General features: G+C 34.5%; 1 protein-coding gene across 1 annotated transcript in view; it reads left to right on the top strand.

Annotated features, from left to right (window-relative positions):
* Positions 1-12,268, top strand: part of LOC150110347 (uncharacterized) — a 227,789-nt gene extending 215,521 nt beyond the window's left edge. The window contains exons 28-32 of the mRNA XM_090396216.1: positions 2,703-2,775; positions 3,208-3,263; positions 6,636-6,723; positions 8,155-8,215; positions 11,529-12,268. Of these exons, the coding sequence (XP_090252342.1) occupies positions 2,703-2,775; positions 3,208-3,263; positions 6,636-6,723; positions 8,155-8,215; positions 11,529-11,576 (326 nt within the window). The 3' untranslated portion in view covers positions 11,577-12,268. The remainder of the gene's footprint in view (positions 1-2,702; positions 2,776-3,207; positions 3,264-6,635; positions 6,724-8,154; positions 8,216-11,528) is intronic.
* The last annotated feature ends 323 nt before the right edge of the window (positions 12,269-12,591 follow it).

The raw sequence follows: 12,591 nt of genomic DNA, 5'->3' as shown, positions 1-12,591 counted from the left end.
TAAGTCTACAGGTAAAGAATAGGAATGCAGTATACTGTCAACACGCATATACGATTCATGCAAATAATATGGATCGTATACTAAATTTCTCTCCTAGATCCAAGCCAATCCACAAAATAGCTGAAATATTATGAATTTTATCATATATAACACCAATGAAATAGCGAAAAAGTCATTCATCATTTACTATTTCTCCTAGGAGGTAGAGCTGCTCCGACTACAGCACAGCGAATACTTTCAAAAAGATTGACTTTGTCCATATTAAGCATGTTAAGCATGCGAAAAGTATTTGGACATTCCCTAAAAAAGGGAGTCGGAGGTTTAGTTCTAGTTGCTGACCAGAGGAACTTTTACTAAGCCTTTTTTCGACCGGTTCCCGAGCTAGTCGACCTCTGGCAAGGGAAATAGTTTTTTTTTTTGTTTTTTTTTTGTACCTATTAAAAAAAGTGCTTTTATTGTACCTAATTGGTGCTCGAAGTCATTCTTTGTGACTAGGAAAAATTTGAAATTAAGAGGATTATGACAACTAAAAAAATTATTTACCGATATTTTTACTTCATACTGTGATAATGTTTTTGGAATAAATAGAGCTAATTAAGTATATAACGAACAGTATATTAAACATAAATTATTTAAACAAGTAAATACGACTGGAACGCAACGTTTAAAGAACAGCTTAATAACAACTCAACTTGCGATAGAAAGAGGAATGTGCAATATAAATAAAATAGCCTACATAAAATACACAGAAATCAGGAAGAAGTCTGAACTCAAAGATGTAATAAAAGCAATCCTCAGCAGCAATCTCGCCAGAATGAAAAGCAATACATGGACAGTCAGAGTAACAAATTGGTATCCGAGAGATACCAAAAGAAAACCTGGAAGACTGGCCTTAAGGTGGGAAGACCCAATGATCAAGAAAGTTTGAACAAAATGGAGAAGAAAATCTCAAGGCAGGAATAGCTGGACTCTTTATGACCTGCAGTGATGGAGAAATCCTGATTGAAATCACAAGTCCATTTACTAAGCATCTTTCAACCAGTTTCCGAGTTAGTCAGCTTGGCACGATTTTTTCTTTTTTTTTTCGGAAACACGGGTTTTTCTACCTGTAAACTCAAGCAAATCAACCGCAGAACCCACACTATTTTCAGAAAGTTAACACAGCGTTAGGGTTAGAGACCAGAAATTGGGGGCACTTCTCAGCCGCATCTCTTCACCGGATACTGTGTGTAATTAGTGATAGTCTTGAGTCGGTTATCTCTGATTTGCTATCAGTGGAGATTGAACCCTTAGTCTTAGTCTTCAAAAGCTAGATAGTTCTAAAACGCCTCGCATATTCCCTCTAGGGGAATAAAATATTTTATCTGATTTCTTTAATGGTACTTTAGTGATGCGATGTTAAACTGTTGTTTTTTATGTACTGGAAAATGAAAGTAGCATCATGCGCTGATGATGTAATTTAAGATGGTGCATTTTTGTGAAGCAGGGCTTTCCATACATAAATACATACAAGTTCATCACGCAAACAGCAGTCATGAATGTCTCACCAGATGAAATATCTTGCCTCTCCAGATGCGTGTCTCCTTACGGTATTTCGCTGCTGCGTCGTTGCCACTGTATGCCAGTTCGATTAAAAGCCTTCTTCGATATTGTCGATCTATCTCGTTCAGAGCTACCTCATTTCGTAAAACCTTCTGAATCACTCTACATAAATCTTACCAACCAAATGTCCAGCATTCTAACAGCATGTTTACATAGGATAGTACTAATTTCTTTACATAGGAGAGTACTAAGATGTGGCTGACCACCCCCTCTAACTTATCTCGTCTTCATTCAAGAAGTCAAACCATCTTTCATCCAAATCTCCTTAAACACCATTTATCGAACTTCAAGTCTTAGATATGGAATAAACACTGTTGCGTTAATCGCTCAACAGTATTTATTCCATATCTAAAATGGAAAAACTCAAACCCTCAAAACCATAATCAAATCCAGTCACTTTAAATGGTCCAGGAGCCTTACGAGATTTACTTTCGTCTTCACAAATTCGTGCCGTCTCACTATTGAGAAAAGAGCGTGATTACGATACACTTGCAGGCTCAGAGTATACCTCAACCTTTCCGAACATTTAGGAATTAAAAACAACTGTTGAAATTAACACTTCACTGAAAGCTTAAAAAGTAAACAAAATGCATAAACATGGTAGAATAATTTTCTTAAAATATATCATATATTACTGAAAAGCATATTTTAGCTGTGTGGCATACAAAATTATACGAGTGATTGATGTATCGCCTATGCAAGCGAACAATGATAGCTGTCAGACTTAATTACATATTTTGTGTATTAGATATCTTAGATTTTGAAAATCAATCAGGGCTGACTCAGACATTGTTTTTTCGGGCTTCAAACCGAGGCCCTGCGCTCCGAGCGGCCTCGCACTTTCAATTTCTAAGAAAATTCGATAAGAGAAATTTTGATGTTTCAGATATGCGTTGATATTAGAGTTATTTTAATTAAATTTAAATTTATTATTTGTCCTTTGATCATCGACGGTATGAATTTTCGATAAAAAAATCATTTTTTACAAATATTTTGGGGGTTCCACTAATAACGTTTTACGGAGGGCCCGCATAACCTCCAACCGTCCCTGAAGTCAACTTATTAAACTGGACTAATATATCTTACATGTTTCTCTTTAGGTCTCTGCAGTTCACACCCTTGTCAAAATGATGGAAAATGTGAGGTCATAGGCGATAATCAATGGTTCTGCAAGTAAGTAAAAATAATATACATACTAAAGAGGTATATTAATGTCAACCCTTTCTTATCAAAATCTGATATAATTAGTTTCATAAAATATTCTATTGGATTTATTTTATAAGAAACATTAACTTATTCGTGTGTGTGTGTGTGTGTGTGTGTGTGTGTGTGTGTGTGTGTGTGTGTGTGTGTGTGTGTGTGTGTGTGTGTGTGTGTGTGTGTGTGTGTGTGTGTGTGCGCGTGTGTGTGCGCGTGTGTGTGTGTGTGTGCGTGTGTGTGTGTGTGTGTGTGTGCGCGTGCGTGCGCGCGCGCAAAACATTCTAATCTAATTTCCTTATACTTAACATGACGGTGATCACATTAAACTCAGTTGGTGTAATTTTATTATAAATTGCATAATTTATGAAATGAATGCTAATTATAATGAAATTTCTTTTCATTCAGTTGCAAGGATGGATATTCGGGTGCATACTGCGAAATAGAAGCGAAAAATCTAAAAAGTAGGTATTAAATTTAGATGTAATTCATTGCATAGTGTTTGTGTACTACAATATAATTTCTTCAAAATATGATAATGCACATTCTTACTTTAGAAGACACAATATTTTCCAATTTCTGCAGAGTTCAAGTAATTAAATTTTAATTGTAATCCACATCCACTTCAATTCCAGATTACATTGACCACATACGAAGCACTTAATATTAGTTAGTTCCTTCATTTCTCTATTGTAAGGTATTACATTCAAAAAAGACTGCTTTCAAAGGGAAGAGAGTGCGATTTGTAAACAGTGACAGTTATGAAATTAGTTGTAAAAAATGAGAATAATATTTCTTTGCTAAAAGTTTCTCATTTTTACGCTATGTAATTTAATAATAATAATTATACAAATGATACAGAAAAGACATGATTTGTTGCGGAATTTTTTTTTTTTTTTTTTTTTTTTTTTTGTGGGGCGGGGAGAGCTTTCAGTTCATTCAAAAAACCATAAAAACATAAATTAATACTCGACACAACTTCAGTATAGGGGACGAAAGCCAACTCTGTGTTAACTTCATTAAGTCTGTCAAAATTTATTTACATCCAGAAATATTTGAAATATTTACGGATGTAAATATTGTATCTGTAATATTTAATATTGAAAAATTATTCTTATTGCAATTTCCTTAAATCCTGACTTGGATCTTTCATAAATCTTTCTAAGGAATATGTTGAAACTTTTTGTTGAAGTAAAAGTAAAAGGAAAATTTACCACATGTTTGTTTGTTTCTTTCTTATCTAAATATATGAAATAAACAAGCTTTATTATAAATCTCAAATAGAGTCCAATGAAGCCTCTAAACCAAGTTATCACCAACACACTATCGGGCATGAAAGACGAAGTGCTTGACCTTGCGGTGTTTTATAAGGAAATAATAATCAACAGCAGAATGTATACATTTTTGTACTACATACATTTTTTATATCAGACTTCTAAGAATACGATTATATTGCAGTAAGTTATAATTTCTTAAATGGAGTGTACATGATACGTTAGCGAACATCTTTGTGACATTTAGGTAGCCATTTTCTTCCTTATTATTATCACCACGAGCGCTGACTTTAAAATTGGATTTATCTCTTCTGATTTAAGAAATGACAAAATTTTACTTCCTTTTCTACTTAAGAAATTCTTAATTTTCTCTCCTCCTAAAATTAAAACTCTATATATTTCCAACATATATCTTGCAACGTTAAAACATTTATTTACAAACAATCCGAACCGCATCAACAAGAACTGAAAGTTTGATTAATAAGTTTTCTGTTAGACACCGTTAGTCATTTTGTAGGAAATCAACTGAGAATAACCATTTGTATAAGTTAATTTTTGTACTCGAGGACGTCGTGACATTTGTCCGAAGACTTGTAATTTGTATTGTGAAAAGACATCGTTTTGAATCTCATCCAGAATTCAAAAAACCTTTATATATTTTTAACTGAAGGTAAGTTAAATGGTCTTGTGTGGAAGTGACTGCGTTTTTCCTCCTGGATTCGGAATTTTGATCTCAAAAATAATAGTTCAGAAGAATACCATTTAACACACATAATAAAATGGCTCAGTATTTTGCTTCGCAAACCCTCCATCCACCCACACACGAGAAATCACAAAACTTGCAGTACAACGTAATAATGGCGTGTATGGGCAAGTGATCAGATGGGGAAAATAATCTAGTGATGTGTATCTTGAACAGATAAAGGTGTCAGTGTTTGGGAGGACATGAAAAAGGGTTCTTTTCCAAAGAATAAACACAAGTAGATAAATGGGAGGAAGAGGAGGATAAGAAGGTACTTTAATAAGTTTAGAGTTTAATTATGCATGAATGTTGGTTTATGCAGCAGCTTCATATGTAAATAAGCAACTTTTCTCCATGTTTCTTTATACTTTATACACATGCAGGCAATGAATTATAAACCTCTATGCAGATGTACGTAAACTTCACTTTCGTATTGCATATGCAAAATATTTAGCTCTGTGCGTCACCACGCGTTCTTACCAATTATTTATGAATGCTTCCGTCAGTATTCGTCGAATAGATGATCCCAATTAAAAAAACAAAGGATCTTTCGGAGGTGAATAAAAGGCTTATTGTGGGTGCCTGTCTATCTGGAGCCACGATTTTAAAAATAGTAGAGCTGACTGGTTTCTCAAAAGGGAAGATATCTCGGGTGTTTAATCTTACCACGTTGCTCGTCTAGGAGGCGTAACTGTTGTCATAGACACTCCGTCAGGAAAGAGATGATACTTGAGAGGTTGCACAGACAACCTTTTCCTGTGCGAAGTAATTGACCGAAATATTTAGTGAAGGCTGTTCTCGACCCATATTTCACCGATCTAGGAAAAGAGCAATTGAAGGGGACCAGTATTAGCAGTCGCATTCCTATGCGGAAACGACTGATTTCTGTGATATCAATCATGTGATCCGATGAGTCAAGATATGGGAAATGTTTAATGAGCATGACAGCGAATTCCACCATCTTCGCTAGGCATTAGAAAGTCCGGATTAGAACTGTATTAAAAATACTGTATATGGGATGTTTCAGAAAAACAGATCCGGAAGCAAATCCCCTTCCATCAAATTTGAGCTTATCAAAGGACTGTCTGGTAAACACTTGGTATGTTGTAAACGTAGAGGCAATTCAGCTCCTCGCGGAATCTATGCCAACCGCATATGTGTTGTAATTCTGGCTGAAAGAGGTGCAACAGTATATTAATAAAAGTTTCTATTTCAGCGGCCAGGTTGAACACACGGATTTTCTGGACAGTGATGATTGAGATTGAAACCATCTCTTCGGGCATGGGTTACTCTGAATTGAGAAACTTCCAAGTTCCACATGCTTTCCGCTGCTTACGTGTGTCGCAATAATTTGTGCGCAATTTTTCCTTAGTATCCAAAGTAGAGTTGCTCAATTATTATTCGGACATTAGAATATTTCTGAAACCTTTACTTCTGTTCGTCTTTCTTTTTTGTAGTAAATATTTAAATATATGAAGATTGTGTGTCTTAAGGCTGTGACAGAAATGTAAAAAAAATTACCCTTATGATTAGACTAAATGCTCTCAGCCTGTTAGTGTCCCTCCTCATATTATTCATTTGAAAGCGAACCAATCGAGAACCAATAAATGCAATAACTTATGTGCTACACTGGTTTACGTTGTTTCGAGTACTTTCGTATGTAAATATTGCTCTTCTTGTTTAAAATTCGTGGAAATAATAAACAACGCTATATCTCCATTTTCTATTATGTTATACAAATATTCTAATGTTCACTAAAGCATAAATAACCAGTCGCATATTTTTGGATATCTTTGATATTTCTTGATATTTTTTTTCAGAATCCGATCAAAACGTAATCATTGTAGGAGCGACTCTGGGAGTTCTCTTATTTCTGTCCATCGTAATTAGTGTAGCAGTGATCATCAGGTGAATACTTCTTTCTAGCATTCACATTTTATTTCATTCATGAAACATATGGTGTATAATTCGAAATGTATTTGAACGTATATAAATGTTTAAGATTCATTTCCTTCTATCTCTAATTGTTTTGAATTGTGAGAGAATTAAGTTTTTAAGTTTCAGTGAGTTACTCTCATATTGGGCAGTTAAAACTATTAATTTTAAGAAAGTGCTATGTTTGAATTAAGTTCTCAGAAGCATTTTTTGTTAAATTCTTCTGAGAGTAATAAATAGCATAGCAAGAAGTTCGCAAGATTCATTTGGATGTCTATAATAAATTTAGTTTTATCCTTTATCCAACTATGAGCAAACAAAGTTTGCGCCTGAAAATATCTTCAGGACTAAGGTAAGGTAGTACAACACCGAGCAACTCGCAGCAAAGCTGGTTCAAGCTCTCAACTCCTTGTCTCAGTATCTCCCATAATGCACATCACATCTCCTTGCGCAAATGTGTACTGCTATGTATTAAGGGAAGGGCCACAACTGTACTGGTATCGACCTTTATTGAGGTCTCGTCAGGGGAGCCAGGCCCAGAGTGGAGATACTAAGGCAGAAGCAATAGTAGAGGTCATCCTTACCTTTAGGAGTTGCCAAAATGTGTGCTACCTTATTATTAAATTACTCTGGATTTAGATATATATGTTTGATAGTTTATTTTTCACTTGGTTAGACTATAATAAATTTAGTTTAATCCTTTATCCAAGTGTGAGCAAACAAAGTTGGCGCCTGAAAATATCTTCAGGACTGAGGTAAGGTAGTACACTCAACCCAAATGAAAAATAAACTTTAAAACATCTTTCTCTAAATCCAGAGTAAATTAATAATAAGATGGCACACCTTTTGGTAACTCCTATAGGTAAGAATGACCTCTCCTATTGCTTCTGCCTTAGTATCTCCACTCTGGGTCTGCCTCCCACTTACGAGACCGCAATAAAGGTCGAAACCGGTATGGGTAGTTTCCCTTCCCTTAATGCATAGCAGTATACATGTCCTCAAGGAGATGTGCTGTGCATTATGGGAGATACTGAGACAAGGATTTGAGAGCTTGATCCACTTTGCTGCGAGTTTCCCGGTGTTGTACTACCTTATCTCAGTCCTGAAGATATTTTCAGGCGCAAACATTGTTTGCTCACACTTGGATAAAGATAAACTAAATTTATTATAGAACAACCAAGTGAAAAATAGACTGTCAAACATTTGGAAGTCTCTTATGATTTGTCTTGAGAATCATTTTAAATGACAGTAAAAGTAGCACAATTATTTAAAATTCAAAAATGTTACTGATACGAAGGATATCTATATATATATATATATATATAGTTATAGTTATAGTTTTTGACTTGTAATTTTTCCTCTTATTAAAGAACAATAAAACAATGTATTTTTTGTTTTCCAAAGGCTGAAGAAAAAAGGTAAAGATCAATCTTATCCGGATTATGGAAGAGAGGAACAGGAAATGGTAAGACACTTTACTAAATGAAGTATTATTTTCTTATTTCAATTATTTTTATGCAAATTACTAATATCAAATATATCGGTATGAAAATAAATTTCCGTATTTTTCCCATTTATTTCGTTTTCCGTAATTACATTTTTTTTAATATTAAAAAAAGTAAATAATTTCTGTGCAACGAAAATTAACATTACTAAAGTAATTCAGCAACATCCATCATAATGGAAAATAATTCATAGAAGGAAAAATAAAAATCCGAGGATCAAATATAATGCAGGTTAGTTATAAATTATCAGTGTAGGATAATAGGATAAAGCATAAATAATTTTCAGCAGTTTGTCTTTTAAATGTCATTATCGGGAGTAAAAATTATTCGAAATATAAAATTCATCTTTAATACATACACGATTTCTTACATTTGCTGTGGACAAAATGAATTTATTGCGCATTAAGGTGAATTAAAATTTTAATCGTTGATTTAGTGAAATAAACAACATTTCGCTTCCAGTAAAAACAGTAAAAATTTATACTATGAAGATTAATCTACAAGGAAGGATTAAGATATTAATATCAGTACCCTGCGTATTTTTTAGTTATGAATTATTCTTGAATATAGTACTATTAATTCATTGTGTGTGTGTGTGTGTGTGTGTGTGTGTGTGTGTGTGTGTGTGTGTGTGTGTGTGTGTGTGTGTGTGTGTGTGTGTGTGTGTGTGTGTGTGTGTGTGTGTGTGTGTGTGTGTGTGTGTGTGTGTGTGAGAGAGAGAGAGAGAGAGAGAGAGAGCGAGAGAGATGTTGAATGATAACATTAAAAATTTGAAGTATTTATATGCAAACGTCCGCTATTATAAACTTAATGCATTTCATATTTAGAAATGTTAAAATCATTACGTAAAAAAACTGTTCTATCGGTTACTAACATAAATCATTTATTGATTTATATCATCCTTTCAAAACACGTTATCGTGAATAGCATTTGAAGTACGTATTGCAGATGCTGAAGTTTATAAAAGAAAATGTATCTAGAATTTTAAATAAATTTTGAGACTTAACATGAATAGGATTAATTCAAAAATTTCCGTAAATATTATTGGGTCACATCTTTTCCACATACCTTAGAAATACTTTTGGTGTATTTTTAAATGTTTTGATGACAAAAGATCAGATTGTCTTATGCCTAACTGAGTCCTAATATTTGGGTTCTTTCCGACTAACCATCCTTTCTATTGTAGTTGGTTCTTTTTGCTGGCGCATACTGCATCATGTCTTTGAATACTAAAGATGCGGGTTCTAAGACAATATTGAGATATATTGTCAGTTTCTCTGGATCTGCATCCAGCCTTACATGCAGTATATTATGCCTAACTCGGATTAAACGAGCCTTGGTAATAAGGGCATTTATCCTAATCTTGACCATATCTATACACCTCCATCAAGGCAGTATTCTTGTTCCCTCAGGCTCCCAAAGATGTTGAAGCGGAACATTCTCCGAGCCACTAAAAGGCTTCCCACTGAGTGATACAGTCGTCTCTCCCATCTCTTCCTTTCAAGAGAGTTAGAAACATTACACATTCCATCAGGCACTAAATATATGGCAGGTTAACAACACTTTCCTGAGTTCGACTAATTAAAAATAAATCGACAGAATAACTGAAGTTCAGACTCCCAATTTTTTTTTTATTGGCGTTTTTACTTGGGTGCGTTTAGTTTCATGACCTTTTTTATTCAAACGGTTTCCTTTTTTAGAAAGAGGGATTAAAGATAAGAGATTTATATTTCAAGCACGATGTGTTTCCGAAACGTATCGTCTGCTTTTTTCAGGACTTTTGATAAAATGTTCATCTTACAGATCAACGCATTGTTACTCGAAAAATTATTTTTAAAATACTTTTTAAAAAATCCATAAATAGATAACAGGCAGTGAGGTGTACTTCCAAGTTTCAGACCTTTCGTCCGACTGAAATTCTCTAGAATGCTTCAACGTAAGAAAAGAAACTGTTCAGATTCCCCATCACTATACAGAATGATCAAAATTAAAGTATCTCTGTTTACGGCCTTGTGGAGCTCCATCCAATGATCCAAATGTTGTGAAGCTTTTCAAGAATACATTGTGCGTTAAATGGAAGAGATGTCTGAGGGGAAAAAAGAATTTACAAAATTCACCACCAGGAGCACTGTGAAAACCACATAAATACATGGAATGTTCATATCGCTCAATTCGCAGGTTCCAGGAGGGTTTCCCTTCATTCTGATTCTGCAATCACCCAACGCTGCTGTTCTTGTACGGGTTTACAACTTCGTTTATCATTGGACCATTGTTCTTTTTCAGGACATCAGCCAGTGGCGTCCTGTGACCTGCTTCCTTACTGAAGAGAGGTATTACGATATGATACACAATTCTGTCGTGTCACAGCTTAAGCAGAGCCTATGCAGGGATGCACTCATTTTCATGTAGGATTGGGTCCCTCCACACATCGGTCGATCCGTATAGGAAGTTCCTCGAGAAAATTTACTGAAGCCAACGTTAACAAGTGTGCGTTTTCCACTGCATGGCCGCCTCTTGCACCTGATCTGACTTCCCTGTGACCTTTGGCTCTGGCTATTTCTCAAAGACAGGGTTTATGTGATCATCCCAATAACTTGCTAGCAATGAAAGGCCACATAAATTAGCATGTGCGTAACATCAGTCCCCACCAGCTGCGTTCTGTCGTTGAACACATTACAAAGGATGCAGTTTGTGGCATAAGGAGATGGGCAGCACACGGAACAGTACAGCACATGAATGCATAATGGAAATGGATAAAAATGCATTATTTATGCTAGTGTCGCTTTTCTCCTTCTTACACACATAGAAAAATTACCACATGTATTTTGGTAATGGTAGAATGGTCTTATCACAAATCTTCAAACCTTTACGACCTACAGAAAATTCACTAGACCCTTTAAGCAGTACTGGTATTGCTAGTGGAAAGAATTACAACCGAAAAAAACGTGTTTTTTTTTTCAGTCAAAGAATGAATGCCGTCAACAAATGAATATCCTCTGAATGGGTAAAACAACTGGGAGGGGAAATAGAAATTACTTTGTTCCTTCAGTGCCAAAATAATACAATAAAACAGTACTGTTTGATAATACGCCATAAAATAAAACCAGAAAAATGAAATAATAGTAGACTTGTAAAAATATTAACTTTTTATTCGGTAACTTTTTAACCTGTTTCACTTGAAGACGAACCTTTTTAAAATAATATTTTTTTCTCGTGTTAACTGAACTGAATACAGTATTTGTTATAATAAAAGTATTTTTTTGTATGTTACAGAGGAACCGGCCACAAAATGCTGCATACGTCAACCGAAGCTATGAATGAGATTAAATCTTATATTCTTACTCCATGACAACTATCTTTTCACGAAAAGTGGAAGGACATACGTGAAAACTACCCAAAAGAAAAAACTGTATATAAAATATTAGTGCTTCTTGTTCTTTGAAGACAGATTTTGTACAAAGAATAAAAAACAGCTGGTTGATTTATATAAACAGCAATACCTAAAATACGAATTGCCTAAATTAGGAGAAATCATTCAAATTGTTGGTTCATTAGAAAAAAATTAATTTTAAAATGAGTGGTTTTATTTTATATTTCTTAATTTAAAGTTTCATTTTTATATTTAACATTAAATTCTTATTCATGAAGGTATCTTGAATTATTCGCTATGCTTTGGGGAGGGGGGGGAATTAAATGTCTTTTCTTTTCTTTTCTGCTGATTGTGGAATATAGATTCTCAAATGTATTATACCGGAATCTTTGCTGGGTATTTGTCTGCACAAATAATAAAACCCGAAATCTGAAAGACTGTGATTTAAATATGTGCATATTTATTTATTATGCCTTCAATGTAATATACGGTGATTGTTTTAATTTAATTTTCAAATTTTTCAAAGAAGCCTTTTTTTTTTGTTATCCCTGTGTGCAATTACTTGAATCTACAAGTAATTGCACACATCTGCTATTGCTGTACATACTGTGTTATGGATATTAAAATATTGATAGATCTGCAATTTTGTTTTCTATCTTTTCTCCGTGAACTTTAAAGACTCACCACGGGGGAGGGGTGTGCATTATACGCATTATTCACAAAATACATATCATACTTTACTTTAATCATGAAAAGGCACCCAAATCCACCTCTGCTAATAAATTTTATTTATTTCCCGCTTTCTGAGCAAAAAAAAAAAATCCATTCCTCACTTTCCTACCAACCACAATTTTATTTAGTCCGCGCGGTTAGCCTAGTGGCTGTGCACTTCGCAACCATATGCCTGGGGAAGGAGTGTTCTAGGTTCGATTCCCGTCGGAGACGTGAGGAGCTGAAGGATCTGCC

Source organism: Typopeltis vanoorti, chromosome 1, assembly GCF_054136105.1.
Source record: "Typopeltis vanoorti isolate ZY-2024b chromosome 1, IOZ_Tvanoo_1.0, whole genome shotgun sequence".
NCBI classification, from domain to species: domain Eukaryota; kingdom Metazoa; phylum Arthropoda; class Arachnida; order Uropygi; family Thelyphonidae; genus Typopeltis; species Typopeltis vanoorti.
This window is presented reverse-complemented; position numbering and strand designations above follow the sequence as displayed.